Genomic DNA, 14123 nt, shown 5'->3' with positions numbered 1-14123 from the left:
CTCTCCTCTGTAGTTTGTAGTCCAGGGCTGAGGGCAGTCACACAGATGTGCTCAGTGAGGGGTGCAGGCTGATGGCTGTTACTCACTGTGTAGGGCAGAAGGGTGATGGTCATCATACAGGCCTGCAATGAAGGGAAAGGAGGGAGGTCACAGTCACTCCAGGAAGGCAGAAGTGTATCTATGGAGTTTTAGGGCTAGACCCAAAAAGCCTGTACCCCTCCCTGTCCTGGACACATAGATCCCATGAGCTATCTGAGGAGCTCCTAGGAATGGACAAAATCCAGGCTGTGGGAACCCATACCTTCTCTGGAGGACTAACTGATAACTAAGCTCATTTTTCAAAACAACACTAACTCACCAGGTTGAGCAAGGCAAGTGTATCATCTATTTTTCCAACAACCTGGAACAATCTAAAGTTAGGAGAAAGAAAGGATAGGCCATCATTCAAATATGGCGCCATAATATTAAAATTAAAACACACCTCCCACAGTATTTTCTAGTTAATATCATTGAAGATGTCACTTTTGACCGCACCATTTAGTGTATGGGACTGATGGGATTTAGTAGGCTCAGGTGCTATGGAGCCTGGGGACTGGAGTTTAATGCTTAGACCCACGTGAATGGGGGAAAAACTAAGTTCTACAGGTTACCCACACATGCACAGAGTAAATGTGATTTGTAGAAATGTAAATACTACCTACTCTGTGGAAGTTTTATGTGGGAAGCACATACCTTTCCCACACATTCTTCCCATCACCTGGCAAAAACAATCTTAAGAAACCAACTGTATGACCGGTAGCTCTTATGGACAGATTTCTCACAGAAAGCCTTGAGCTATGGAAGTTTTAACTGTCCAGGGAGTTCCTGCTAAAGGCAGGACTAGCAAGTGTGACTGTGTCTCCTGTCCTGGGAATAAGTCTCTGGGGATGTGAGGCTACATCTCCATCATGTAATACATTGTTTTCTAGACATTATGTCTGAAGTCCAGTTTGAAGAAAGGAAGTGCTCTTTTCTCATTCTTTGCCCAAAGATCTCATATATTGCACTTTTTAGAATTTGTTATCTAGCAGAAATAGTTTCATATGGAGACACTACAATATAAATAGAAAACAAAGTGAAGCACTATCCTTGCTCCATGAGCAAAGGCTGCCAAGGAAACTAAAGCCTATCATGCCGGGGCCTACAACAGGGCTGTCCCCAACAGTGCTGGACCGTGACTCAGATGTCACCCATCTAACACCAAGCACGTGGCCTTCTTTTTGGACTGGACTCAGCTGAACTGCCATCTCCACTCTAGGAAGTCACCTCTAGTTAGTAGCAGTGACATGAGCTCATTTGGGCTGAAGTCTTCCTTAATAAGCCGAACCAAAGGGGCTTCAACCCTAGAGGCAGCAGGCTACCTGCTGTTTCTAAGCTTATGTGTATAAGAGAGCACTCAAAGCGAGACACAGAACAGATCTATGAAGTTCCTCACAGGCCCCTGAGTCTCAAAACCTGACTGTTGATATGCTCCTCAGTGGTGTGGTCCTGGTGAAAGAACCATGAAGCCAGTATAGGGAAGGTTGGCTAAAGTTACAGGGAAACCAAAAAGATAAGCCTGCCCAGTTTTTGAAACACCTATCACCATCATCTTGCTGAAAACAAGTGTGTAACATGAAATACATGCTGCACTTTTAAATAGCAGTGAGCAGAACACAGGCCTTTAATCCCAGCATTCAGGCAGCAGAGGCAGGATTTCTGAGTTCAAGGTCAATCTGGCCTACTACATAGATGTTTCTTCCCCTCCCTAAACACACGGTGGAGGGGGGGGAGCAGACAGAGAGACAGAGAAGTCATGAAATGTTTACTAGGATCTGCAAGTTCTTCTGCACCTTGAGCATTCTCTGAAGAATATTTTCTTTGAACATGCTAGTCTGCAGCCAGGTATGTAACACCCACATGCCCAGCTCTTCCTATAGAAGCCTCCTGTCCCTCTGTCTGTCTGGCATTCACTGGTCAGGGGCTCATGCAGCTATGGAGCCCTGTGATCTGGAATCCTAAGGAGCCTTATTCTTCCCTAGGACAAAACTCAGACATCAGAATGTAATCTATAGGCTCAGCTTCCATATAGGGAAGGGTTTATGGTTGGTCTGAGACATAGCCATTAAGTTTGTATTCTCTCTCTTCTCTGCCATATTCTATTCTGGTCTTCAGTGGGTCTTCTGCCTCTCCTAACAGACAGGAAAAGGGAGAGGGTGGTGCTGTAGAGCCAAGTCTTCTTTGGAGCAATCTTGACCATGCTGTACTGTTCCGAGTATAAGCCTCAGAGTGAGAACCAGAGGCCAGGGTGGGAAGAGGTAGCTTCCCTGGGACACAACATGTGAATCGAGCGGCCCACAGATACCAAGAACAATACAACTCTGCAGTACTGTAACAGTCCATGTCTTTTGTCCACCCTGAGTAAATCATGACAATGAGGACCCTGGGTTAATTCCCTACCTGGTATGTGCTGCCCAGGCCACAGTTACGATTAGAAATGTCATGAGGTAGACAGCAATCCTAGTTGCTAGAAGTTTCTGTATACTTTTGTCAAACTGCTGTATGAAAAGAACACTGCTATTAGAACAAAGTAACACGTGATCCAACAGTGGTCATTTCAATGGCAAGACTTACCCTATGGCATAGTGAGGCATTTAGGAAGGTCCCCAGTCTCAAAGTGCACAACACAGCCTATGTCTGCTCTGAGTCTACCTCACTTCTACCACACTTACCCCACACTACAGCAGTATTGTGAACATACTTTACAAGAAAAACCCCAGCAGTTCTAGGACCTCCCCAAAGATTTACATCAGCTTACAGGTATGGCTGGAGTCAGGCCCCCCTACTGTGGCCTGGCTGGATAGAGCTGCAGCCTGCCTCCTTCAGGATGCACAGTATTCATGAGTCTTGTACGGTGATGCTAATCACATGGAATGAAACCAAGGCACCTCAGTGCTGTCCAAGCCTCAGTTATTTCACTAAAGAGCTGTATGTTGATGACTCCCATGAAAAAAAAAAAAAAGCCCATAAAGTCAGATATAAATGAAAATTCTTTTAGAAAAGCTCTTTGTTACCCACATAGGATGACTTGGTAGACATCTGGGGTGGGCATGGTTCCTTTTCCTCTCAGTGGAGGATATCAGTGCCTGTCTACCTAGCTAGAAATCAAACCTCCTTTTGCCAGAACCTGTGCTTGAGCCCTGCCCTCCTGCTCTGAATACATATCCTTCTAGGAAGAAGCACAGATGTTCTTCCCACTCAATAAATTCCCTGCCTTGGGATTGGCTCCCCAAGTCCAGGTCAGGTCTTCTTACTGGCCCACTGTACAAACCAGACTGTTCCTATTACCTGTTCTGGTGAGATCTCTGTGTGGGTCACAGGCAGGATCTAAAGGAACAAAGACAAAAATAACCAAGAAATACTTCTTGGGCTGGGGATCTTCAGAGGCAGTAGGTATGTTGGCTCTTGACCACTGCTGGGCAGGCTCCACCTGCATGAAAGGTTTGGGCATCTGAGGCTGCCACAGAAAGGAGTGGTAGGTTTGAGGTGGGCCCCACACTGACCATGACAGTGGCGATGATGGATAGTAATGCATCACTGAAGCCCAGCATGCGGTGGGAGCTCTGTGTCCCCTCCTCATCTCTCCTGTATAGGGATGAGTCTCCCTCGGAATCCACTGCCTGCTCCTGGATCTGGAGCCTGGACATGGTGGAGTCACCAAGTTGTCACAGCAGCCTGGGAAGAAGTGTAGCTCTGAGCATATCAGAGGGATGTTTCAACCCTGTAGACTTCAGCCATTTCGATGCAGAGACAAGTGCTAGGTATAGGAGACAAAAAGAGAGACACTTCACAAAGGAGCCTTTCCAGATTTCCAGTTACAGGCTAAGAGTATCAGCATCAGACTGGTCAGTGAGCTCTGTGGTTGGGACAATACATTCTCTGTCTCAGTGAGAAAGCTCTGATGGTACAGGGTAGATAGCATGGTACCTGAAATCTGACCCTAAGTCTCCCCTAAAAGCTGCTTTGTCAGCTCGAGTTACCTTGAGTTGCACAACTCTCGGCTAACGAGAATGTCCCTGAAGGCCAAAACTGCCTCAGGTCAGAGTCTGGGACGGTTTTTTAAGTTTTTCAGAAACAACGCTGGGTAGACAAGTGAAATGCCATCTGGGATTCCCTACAAGGAGAGATATTTGTGCCCCAGGAGCAAAGGGCTAAAATAAAGCTATAGAATCCATCTGCATTCCACACTGGACCCAATGGTAAAAACACAGGGAACCAGTCAGCAGCCACAGGATATGGAAGAAGTGAGGCACTAGCAAGTATTTTTCTAAGTGCCCAGTTGTGATCAGACTGTAGCAAGGATTGTCAGAAGGCTGAAGCTGTGACCAGGGGTGAGGTGGAGTATGTCTGCCCAAGCAGGATACAGAAGTGTTCCTGGGAAGCAGGTCCTGAGACTATAAGAGGAAAGTTAATCCTTGGATCCAGGAGGCCCAAATCAATATAAATATACCCTGCTCTGGGCATATTTACTGAGACATGGGATAGACACCATCAGGCAGCAGAGGTGAGGAAGGAGGCTGTGAAGGAGTTGAGACTATGGAGTCCTTAACAGAGTTAGAGGAAATGCAGTTGTAAGGTGGATAGTCAGGAGTAGAAGGCAGTGGTAGTCCCTGGGAGGATGAGAAAGTAGAAGCCAGCATACTTGGAGGGTGAAGTTTTAGAAAGTGTGGTCACAAGCACAAGCCCCTTAGTAATGAAACAAGGGTAACATACAGCATGACTGGGTTTGCTCTGAAGAGGATGTGCTAACATAACATGAGGTACCACACAATCAGAGGCAAGGGATAATGATGCATGCTGTCCTAGTAATCAAGCACAAGCTTTCAACAAGACGATAAAAACGAAAGGATAAAAGAAGAAAACTAGCAATTTCCAGACAGGAAAAAAGGAGTTGCAAATATAAATAAGGCATTTAGGTTGAGTAAAGCTCAGTGGAAGGCAGCCTATCTTACACCTGGGTTCTAATCCCAGCACTTGCAAAAGAAAGAAAAATCAATTTTATTAGTAATCAAAGAAACACAACTGAAAACAATGAGGTACCAATTAGAATGGTAAAACTCCTCAGTCAAGAGCTGGCCCCGATATGAAAAGGACACTGGGACATAGGAGAGAGCAACAGGGGCCATATTTGAACTGGCAATTAGCAACAACTCTAGATGTGTAATGAATGCCCTTACAGGACAGCAGCTGAATCCAAGGGGACACAACAGGGCTCTGAGGCAAGGTCTGTACAACAAAAAAGTAGAAACAAATGACTATTAAGCCATTAATGTTGTAAAGACACGTGAATCCGGAAAGATAATATTAAAACACAATGCTGAGAAGAAAAAAGCAATTGCAAAAAGGTAAGTTCTATGACATCTTCCTTGTTTATGACAATGAAAATATGTATGACAAACAAACAAAAAGCCAAGAACAGATTTATTAGCTCCTGAATAAGCATGTGGTGCCTGGATGGAAAGGGCAGACATGGGCAGCAACATGGCTTTTGTTGTATTTCTGGTTTATTTTCACTTAAGGTTCACGCTTTAGATCACTGGTTCTCAACATTCCTAATGCTACAAGCCTTTAATACAGTTCCTCATGTTAGTGATTTCCAACCATAAAATTATTTTCATTGCTGCCCCATAATTGTAATTTTGCCCTGTGAAAGGACCATTTAATCCCCAGGGGCCACAACCCCCAGGTTGGAAAACACTGCTTTAGCATATACTCAAACCCATCTCTCTACTGTGCAATTCTCTTGGACTGCTGAGGAAGGCACACAGTTATGTTACCACAACTATACACACTGAAGGACTGGAGAGATAGCTCAGTGGTTGAAAGCACTAGCTGCTCTTTAAGAGGACCAAGGTTCAAATCCCAGCACTGACACAGCAGTTCCCAAACATTTCTAACTCTGGTACCAGGAGTTCTGATGCTCTCTTTTGGCCTCTGTGGGCACTATATAGCGCACCGACATACATTCAGGCAAAACAACAATACCCTCAGCTAGCCCTTCTAAACTTTCCATACCTCGACCTTAGCACTTGGCAGATGCAGTGTTTCTGCTACTACTGCTGCTTTGACAATTCCAGAATGTCTGATACATGAAGGCACAAACTGAGCAACCTTTTTAATATGGCTTCCTCTACCTGAGACTCACCATGTTCCTGAGAATGTTACAACACGCTTCCTCTTATTGCTGTCATAGTTGCACTGTGACCTCTATTGGCTGATCCACTGACAGGCAGAAAAAGATTCATGTTTTTCTAGTGCTGGCACAGAGATAATGGAATTCAGAAATAAAACATCTATGGTTAGCTGATTTTTGATTCTTGACAAGGGAGTAGAAACTACTTAGGGAAAAGAATGGTCCTTTAACAAACAGTACAGGAGAACTGAATGGCCACAAGCCAAAGAACCTCAACAGAATGAATGCAGACAGAATAAAGACTTAACAGCTACGATGATAAAATTTTTAGAAGCAAGTTTTGGGAAGATTGCTACAACCCAAGATTTCTAAAGAAACCACTTAAAAAGCATAAGCAACAAGAAGGGCACAGTAGCTACACCTTTTGTACTTGGGAGGCAGGAAGCAGGCAGATTTCTTTGAGTTTGAGGTCAGGTTGGTCTACATGGTGAGTTCCAGGACAGCCCAGGCTATGTAGAGAGACCTTATCTTTAAAAAAACAAACAAACAAACAAACAAAAAACCAAATACAAATACTAAAGTTGAGCTTCATCAACATTAATACCTGCTGTGATTCAAAAGGATTAGATTAATAAAAGATAATCCACAAAATGTGAGGAATTATTTGCAAGTCTTATCTGATTAGAGTCTGGCAAGTAAAAATATAAATAAGCCTTTTAAACCAATAGTGAAAAACTAGACAGGTTGGTGTGGAAGCGATGCTAGGGCCCACTGCAGGCATGTGTACAGGTATGTGTTGGTGTTGCCCAGCCTCAGACACGTGTTAGTTCTCCATGAGGCAGACAGACCTCCATACTCCGGAGCTCATCCTCCAGGCTTCATGTAAATCAGATGTCCATCCAGAGTCCCAAATCACATATTTCAACTCTACTTAGTTAGAATTGAGCCTCTTAAATGGAAGATGATGTGGACTTTGAAACAAAAGATACAGGAACCTCAGTCACTTCCTAATACAGTGTCTAGCAGTACGTAGAAATGGCTTTGTGGTACTCTAAAACCAGCCACATAAAATCGCCAAAATGTCTACTTCAAAGACTGGCAACCTGGTCATGCTAAGGTCCAGCTGGCTGGCAATTTTTGCTGTTGTTTTGCTATTCGAGACATGGTTTCTCTGTGTAACTCCAACTGTCTTAGAACTCACTCTGTAGACTAGACTGGCCTCGAACTCAAGAGATCCACCTGCCTCTGCCTTGTGTCCCAAGCGCTGGGATTAAAGGTGTGTACCATCATCATTTGATTTGGCACTGACATTTTTACTGGGAATATGTAAGTATCAGCCTGCAAACTCATAACATGGATGTCACCAACATCACAAGGACTAGCTGATTGGCATCCAGGATAGGTACCTTTACTTGCACCATGACACTGTGAAGGTAGGAGAGGACCTTTGTCTGCCTGAGGTACACCTTGGCAAAGAGACTGAGCAGTATAACTACAGTGGAGAAGAGATCCTAAGTCTGCCATGACAGATAAGGCAACTGTTGCAATCACAGCCACAGCAGAGTAGGGCGGCAGTGGGGGCAGCAGAGCCCACAGAAGTTCCTTCCCCATCCTGGTTTTCTCTGGCTGGACTCGTCTTCTCATCCCTTCAAACTGTCAAGGAGACCTGCCCTTAACTAGCTACCCTGGCCAGGAGTGAGGGCCACAGCCTTGGTGAAGCTTCTTGCCTCTTTCCTTATAACTCTGGTAGGGGAGGGGAGGGGGTGCTACTTGTAATTTGGTTCCTCTCCCTCTTCTTTTAAAATCAATTTCGAATCAGAAACTTATGGATTCTAGCAAATGGTCCTTGTTCACTTTCTCCTATTTAGCTCTGGTCTGGTCCCGTTTTTTTTATAACCCTTTCCCCGCAAGCACCATGTCTTAGGATTCTTTACTATGAGACGCCATAACCAAGGCAACTCTTATAAAGGAAAACATTTAACTGGGGCTAGCTCACATTTTCAAAGGTTTAGTCCATTATCATATGGTGGGAAGTATGGCAGGATCCAGGCAAACACGGAATTAGAGATGGAGCTGAGAGTTCTACATCTTGATCTGCAGGCAGTAGGAAAGTGTATACCACACTGAGCATATACAACCTCAAAGTGGGCCCACACAGTGAGACACTCCTTCAACAAGGTGACACCTACTCCAAAAAGGCCACACCTCCTAATAGTGCCACTTCCTACGGGCCAAGCATTCAAACACATGAGTCCATGGGAGCCATCCTATTAAAACTACCACACACCACTTATACAGACCCAGGACCAGGCCTCTTCTCTCTTTCCAAATCCCTTTAGGGTGGTAGGAAGAACAGGGAAGGGACATGCTCCTTCCTCAGGTATCTGGTAGGACCCTGCTCCCAGGGGCTTCACCCTTTCCTACGGGCTCTCTCGGACACATTGTTAAAATAAAACCTGAATAAAACTACAGGTTTGATATAAAAATATAAAAACAACTAGCAGAATTCGAAAAATGGACAAAGAATGCATACATTTTCCTAACAATGCAGTGACTGGTTAATAATCACATTAAGAGAGATTGAACAGCTGGAGAGATGGCTCAGTGGTTAAGAGCACTGACTGCTCTTCCAGAGGTCCTGAGTTCAAATCCCAGCAACCACATGGTGGCTCACAACCATCTGTAATGGGATCTGATGCCCTCTTCTGGTATGTATGAAGATACCTATAGTATACTCATATAAATAAAATAAATAAGATCTTTAAAAAAAAAAAAAGAGAGAGAGAGAGAGAGACTGAACATCATTACATTGTCTTAGTGAAAACCAAAGCAAAGACCATGATGAGACCATACCCTACTAGGATGGCTGTAATAAAGATAAAAATGAGTAGTGCCGACAGGGATGTTGGCAAACTGGACCCTTGTGCACTGTTGGGGGGATATCAAAGGATGCAGTCACTGTGAAAAATAGTATGGCAATTGCTCAAAAAACAAATAAAAAGCAGGATTATTACAGGGCCAAGCAATCTCACTTCTAAATATTCAAAAGAACAGAAAGCAGAAAAGCTGAGACTTTTAAAGTATTTATACACCAATGTTTACAGAAACAGTATTCAGAATAGTCAAGAGGAAGTGAACAAACATCAGACAAAATGTAGTGTGTACACACACACACACACACACACACACATACACACACGTATGTGCTCACAACATACACACTTTTTGTGCTGTTTGTACATGTGTGTGCTTGAACTCATGCTTATGATCCTATCACTAAGGGTAGAGGTAAGGGTTCAAATTTAAACAAGTAGTCTTTTGTTTTTTGTTTTTTTGTTTTTTCCGGAGCTGAGGACCGAACCCAAGGCCTTGCGCTTCCTAGGCAAGCGCTCTACCACTGAGCTAAATCCCCAACCCCTCAAGTAGTCTTTAAAATAATTTTTTTACATGTGTACTTAACCGTAGTACTAAGAACACAACTGGGACTGAAGAGTTGGCTCAGCAGTTAAAAGCACTTGGTGCTCTTGTAGAGGATCTAGGTTCGATTCCTAGCAGCCACATGGAAGGTACCAACCCTCTGTTGACTCCTGTTTCAGAGGACCCAACATGCTCTTGTGACCTCCAAGGGAACCGGACACAATGGAGTGCATATATACATAAATATTATTAGAAGAGAAAACGTACACCAGCCTCGCACCTAGAATTCACATGTTCAGATAGCCAGCAGCTATATCTTATCTTCATCATATATCAGGGTTTTGTTTTGGTTATTTTTTTTTTTTTTAAAGACAGGGTTTCTCTGTGTAGCCCTGGCTTTCCTAGAACTTGCTCTGTTGATTATGGTGGACTTTAACTCGGAAATCCAGTCTTTGCTGCTGGAAGTACTAGGATTAAAGTTGTTTGACATCACGTTCAACTCATAGATAGTTTTGTTTGTTGGTTGGCTTTTCAAGACAGGATTTCTCTGTGTAGTCCTGGCTGTCTTGGAACTCACGCTGTAGACCAGACTGGCTGTAAACTCAGAATCCACTTGCCTCTGTTTACCGAGTGCTGGGATTAAAGGTGTTACCACCACCACTGCCCAGCTGTCATATATAGTTTTTAAGACACATAAAATAAAGGAGGGAAAAAAACACCAAGACTGAAAATACTGGGACATGGAGTTGAGGGATGGTGATTTTAAAAGACAGAATTCAGGATTTCTAAATTATGAATCTCACATGAGACAGTGTCCAAAGCTTGTTTCTAGGCTACACCTGCTATGTACTAGGCCCTAGAGACAAACCAGAGACATCCACCTGAGAGCACATCAAACACACCAGCAAGCAGGGAGGGAAAACTTCCAGGATGGGCCTACCTACCACCCAGAATGGGAGCTGTTGTTTTAAATCAGGAATGGGTACTGGGTTTCCGTCAAATGCTTTTTGTCATCCACTGTAGCCCTGGCTGGAAATTCACTATAGATCAGGCTGTCCTTGAACTTACACAGATCCACCTGCCTCTGCTTCTCACTTCTCAAGGTGTGCCTCACTATGCCAGGCTATTTTGTTTTGTTCTTCACTTTTTAGTAAGTATAAATTACATTGGTCAACATTTAAATACAAAATCAACTTTGTATTCCACAGATAACCTCAACCAGGTGTGAGATATATATATATATATATATATATATATATATATATATATATCCATATATATATATATGGATGTATATATATATGTGTGTATGTGTGTGTGTATGTGTGTGTGTGTGTGTGTGTGTGTGTGTGTACAGGTTAGGGTTTAGAGTTAGGGTTAGGGTTATACACACACACACACACCCTGGATATCCTCCATTTAAGATGCCAGGAAATAGTATTTCATTATGTCAAAAAATAAATGGGGAAATGAGCATTTTACTGGCTGAACATTTTCAATCCCAAAGTAAAAAACTCTGAGTACCATTGTTGGCACTTAAAAGTTTTGGATTTTGGGTTAAGAATGGTCTAACTTTACCAGACTTATTTTGCTAAAACATATTTTAAAGGATTTTTTTGAATGTATGTTTATGAAAAATGTTTGTTGTTTCCTTGTATTGTTTTTGCCAAGTTAGGTAGGAGTTGGGAAATACTTCAATTTTCTGTATAAGTTCATGTAGATCTTTAAAAAATTGTTTTCTTAGATGTTTAATGAATTCTTAGTAGAGCTATGTAAGTCTGAAATCTTTGCAGGATTTTAATCTAGAAAGTGAATGCTTTAACAGGTATAGAATTGCTTAAGTTACCTATTTCTTACTTGGGTAAGCTTATGCTGTGTTTTCAGTGAATTCATTTACTTAGCTAAGTTGAATTCATTGGGAAAATGTTCATGACAGCCTCTGGTTATCCTTTCAGTAGGCATTTCTCTTATTTGTGATCTTAGTAATTTTAGTTTTTCTTATTCATATTTGGCCAATGACTTCTAAGTTTTACGGACTCAGAGAATCAGTTCTTATTCATTGATTATTTATTGTTTGTTTCACTGCACTTTGGTATTTATCTTCCTTCTAATTACTTTGGGTTTCATTTTCTCTATTTTTTTTTTTTTAAGACGGACACCAAGGTTTCTGAATGTGGTCTATTTCCTACAATGACTTAATAGCATCCCATAATTTTGAAATTCTGTATTTTCATTTTTAACTAGTACAATAAAACTACTTATGATTTCTTCTTTAACACATAAAAGGATATTATCCTTTTCCATTCAGATAATTTTTCATACTGCTAATTTCTAGTTAAATTCGTTGTGATCGGGTAACATACTTGTTTCATTGCCCAGATGTTCTAGATAAGTAGATGTTCTTTACACACTTGAAAAATATATGTATTCTGCTAATTAATATTAATGCTGCTCGTTAATAGGAATTACTAATTACTCTGCTAATTAATAGGGTTTGCTCTATAAATGGTCATTAATTCGAGATGTCTGACAAGGTTATTCAAGTCCTCTATATCCTCTGCGATTTTCTGGATACTTATCAATTATTAAGAAAACTACCTCAACCTCCAATTTGTCTCTCTCTCCTTGTGGGTCTATTAGCTTCTCAGTTAACACACTTTATAAATGTAGCATTACTCATGTTTATAGTTGATACATCCTTTTTTGTTTCAAATTAAAAAATGTTTATGTGTATGACTTTTGCCTACCTACACATATCAGTGTGTACCGCATGCACGCTGAGATCCTACAGAGGTTTAAAGAGGGCACTGGAACCCCTGGGACTGAAGTTGTAAACGGTTGTGAGCCACCATGTAGATGCTGGGAGCAGAAACCTAGCACTCTGCAAGTATTCTAAGTCACCAAGCCATCTCTTCAGCATGGACACATCCTTTTTATGACTTCATCCCTTCATCATTATAAAATAACTTACTCTTCGGCAGTATCTTTTACTACGAAACCTACGACACGAGAATGTGTTGGTGGGGTAAGAGCACAGGTTCAGTTTTAAATTTGTATGTGTTCATACATGAGGTGAGATCACCAGGAGACACTAAAATGTAGCACCAGTTAAGATGGTCTTGAATTGGGATCTACTACAATGCCATAGAAATGATCTATAATTACACGATTTAGAATTTTCCACTTGTCCTAGGTCATGCCAGCAAGAGTTTGTGGTATCAAGTTTCATTATACGCTCTAGTGAATTAATTATTCATGAGGCTTCTCATGATGTTGTTTTAGGTCTCTTGAACGCTACTTAAGCCTTGGGTTCCCTACCTTTTCCTCCTGCTTTCACGTTTATTTTCCTTCTAAATAGTGAAATCTCAGGCCACCAAAAATATCCCTTCAACTTCATCCCAATAAAAACATAGTTACTTGCAACTGCAAGCCCTATTTCCTCCACTCTGCCTCTCATAAGTGCTTCTCTTACAGAAAGGTGCTGTTTCTATGCCGACACTAAATATCCTATATTTGGTTGTGACTTGACTGTCCTACTGTGCTATTCTAAGAGACAGCAGTACTCCTCTCCACTGTACCGGGAAGCCTTTAGTGTCTCCCATTGACTTTAGTTTGCTCAAGTCTCCTATCTAAGACATAAACACCACACTGCCCTTTTAGCTCCCACACTCTCCTCCACAAATCTCCTCAGTTACTGCCATCTCTACCTCATCAGCTCTTTATTCCTCCAGGTGTGATCCACAGCTTCTACTTCACCACTTTCAGGAAACTACTGTTCACCTACCCCGTATCTCACTGTATACTAACAATCATCCTTCATTTCTTTTCTACTTGACTCTCAGAAGAGCAGGTGAGTCCCCCAAAGGCATATTTAATAGCATACAATTCTGGGACAGTTAAGATGGTGATTTGGGCTTAAGGATCCACTTTTTAGTCCAAAACCACATACTCTTATCCAAGGCTCAGCAACTTCATATGGCTTCAGAAATCACGGAGGTAGAGATGGGTGGGGAATCCCATGATTTTGTCTCACCTGAAATGGTCAGCTCTAAGTGTTTGACATCAACAGGATTCTGGGTCCAGTACTGCCAGGTGACTTTTGTACACACGTTGTGAAGCTTTTTTTTTTCCCCCTTTTAAATTTACGGTTTTTAGTCTTAATACTAGCAACTAGTTCATCCTCCCCCAAACCTGTGTGGGCCAAAACATAAGTATCTGGCTGTTTGTCTGCAAGATACCCTCCTCTCCTAAACCGGGCATTAGGGGACACTAGAGTGGGCTTCAGGCCTCGCTTTACCTTGAGGCGTCAGGCGCGAGCGGTGGGCTTTGGGGCTGTCCGCAGCGCGCGCCCAACGTCCCGCGACGCTCTAGCCACCGAGGCTGGACCCGGCCAGCGGAAGCAACCGGACGAGGTTAGGGTCAGATGGCGACAGCCCTTACTCCGTGCCTCCTAGGAGCTTGGCGTCTGTAGGCTCGCGCCCTCTGCGCCTGCGCC

General features: G+C 42.7%; 1 protein-coding gene across 1 annotated transcript in view; it reads right to left on the bottom strand.

Annotated features, from left to right (window-relative positions):
• Tmem175 (transmembrane protein 175) overlaps nucleotides 1–14123 on the bottom strand; it is a 19063-nt gene extending 4940 nt beyond the window's left edge. The window contains exons 1-6 of the mRNA XM_032916098.1: nucleotides 13926–14123; nucleotides 3582–3835; nucleotides 3367–3405; nucleotides 2479–2576; nucleotides 359–410; nucleotides 87–122 (exon numbers count right to left, since the gene is read on the bottom strand). Coding sequence (XP_032771989.1) covers nucleotides 87–122; nucleotides 359–410; nucleotides 2479–2576; nucleotides 3367–3405; nucleotides 3582–3725 — 369 coding nt within the window. The 5' untranslated portion in view covers nucleotides 3726–3835; nucleotides 13926–14123. The remainder of the gene's footprint in view (nucleotides 1–86; nucleotides 123–358; nucleotides 411–2478; nucleotides 2577–3366; nucleotides 3406–3581; nucleotides 3836–13925) is intronic.

This window comes from Rattus rattus, chromosome 11 (assembly GCF_011064425.1).
Source record: "Rattus rattus isolate New Zealand chromosome 11, Rrattus_CSIRO_v1, whole genome shotgun sequence".
NCBI lineage: Eukaryota > Metazoa > Chordata > Mammalia > Rodentia > Muridae > Rattus > Rattus rattus.
This window is presented reverse-complemented; position numbering and strand designations above follow the sequence as displayed.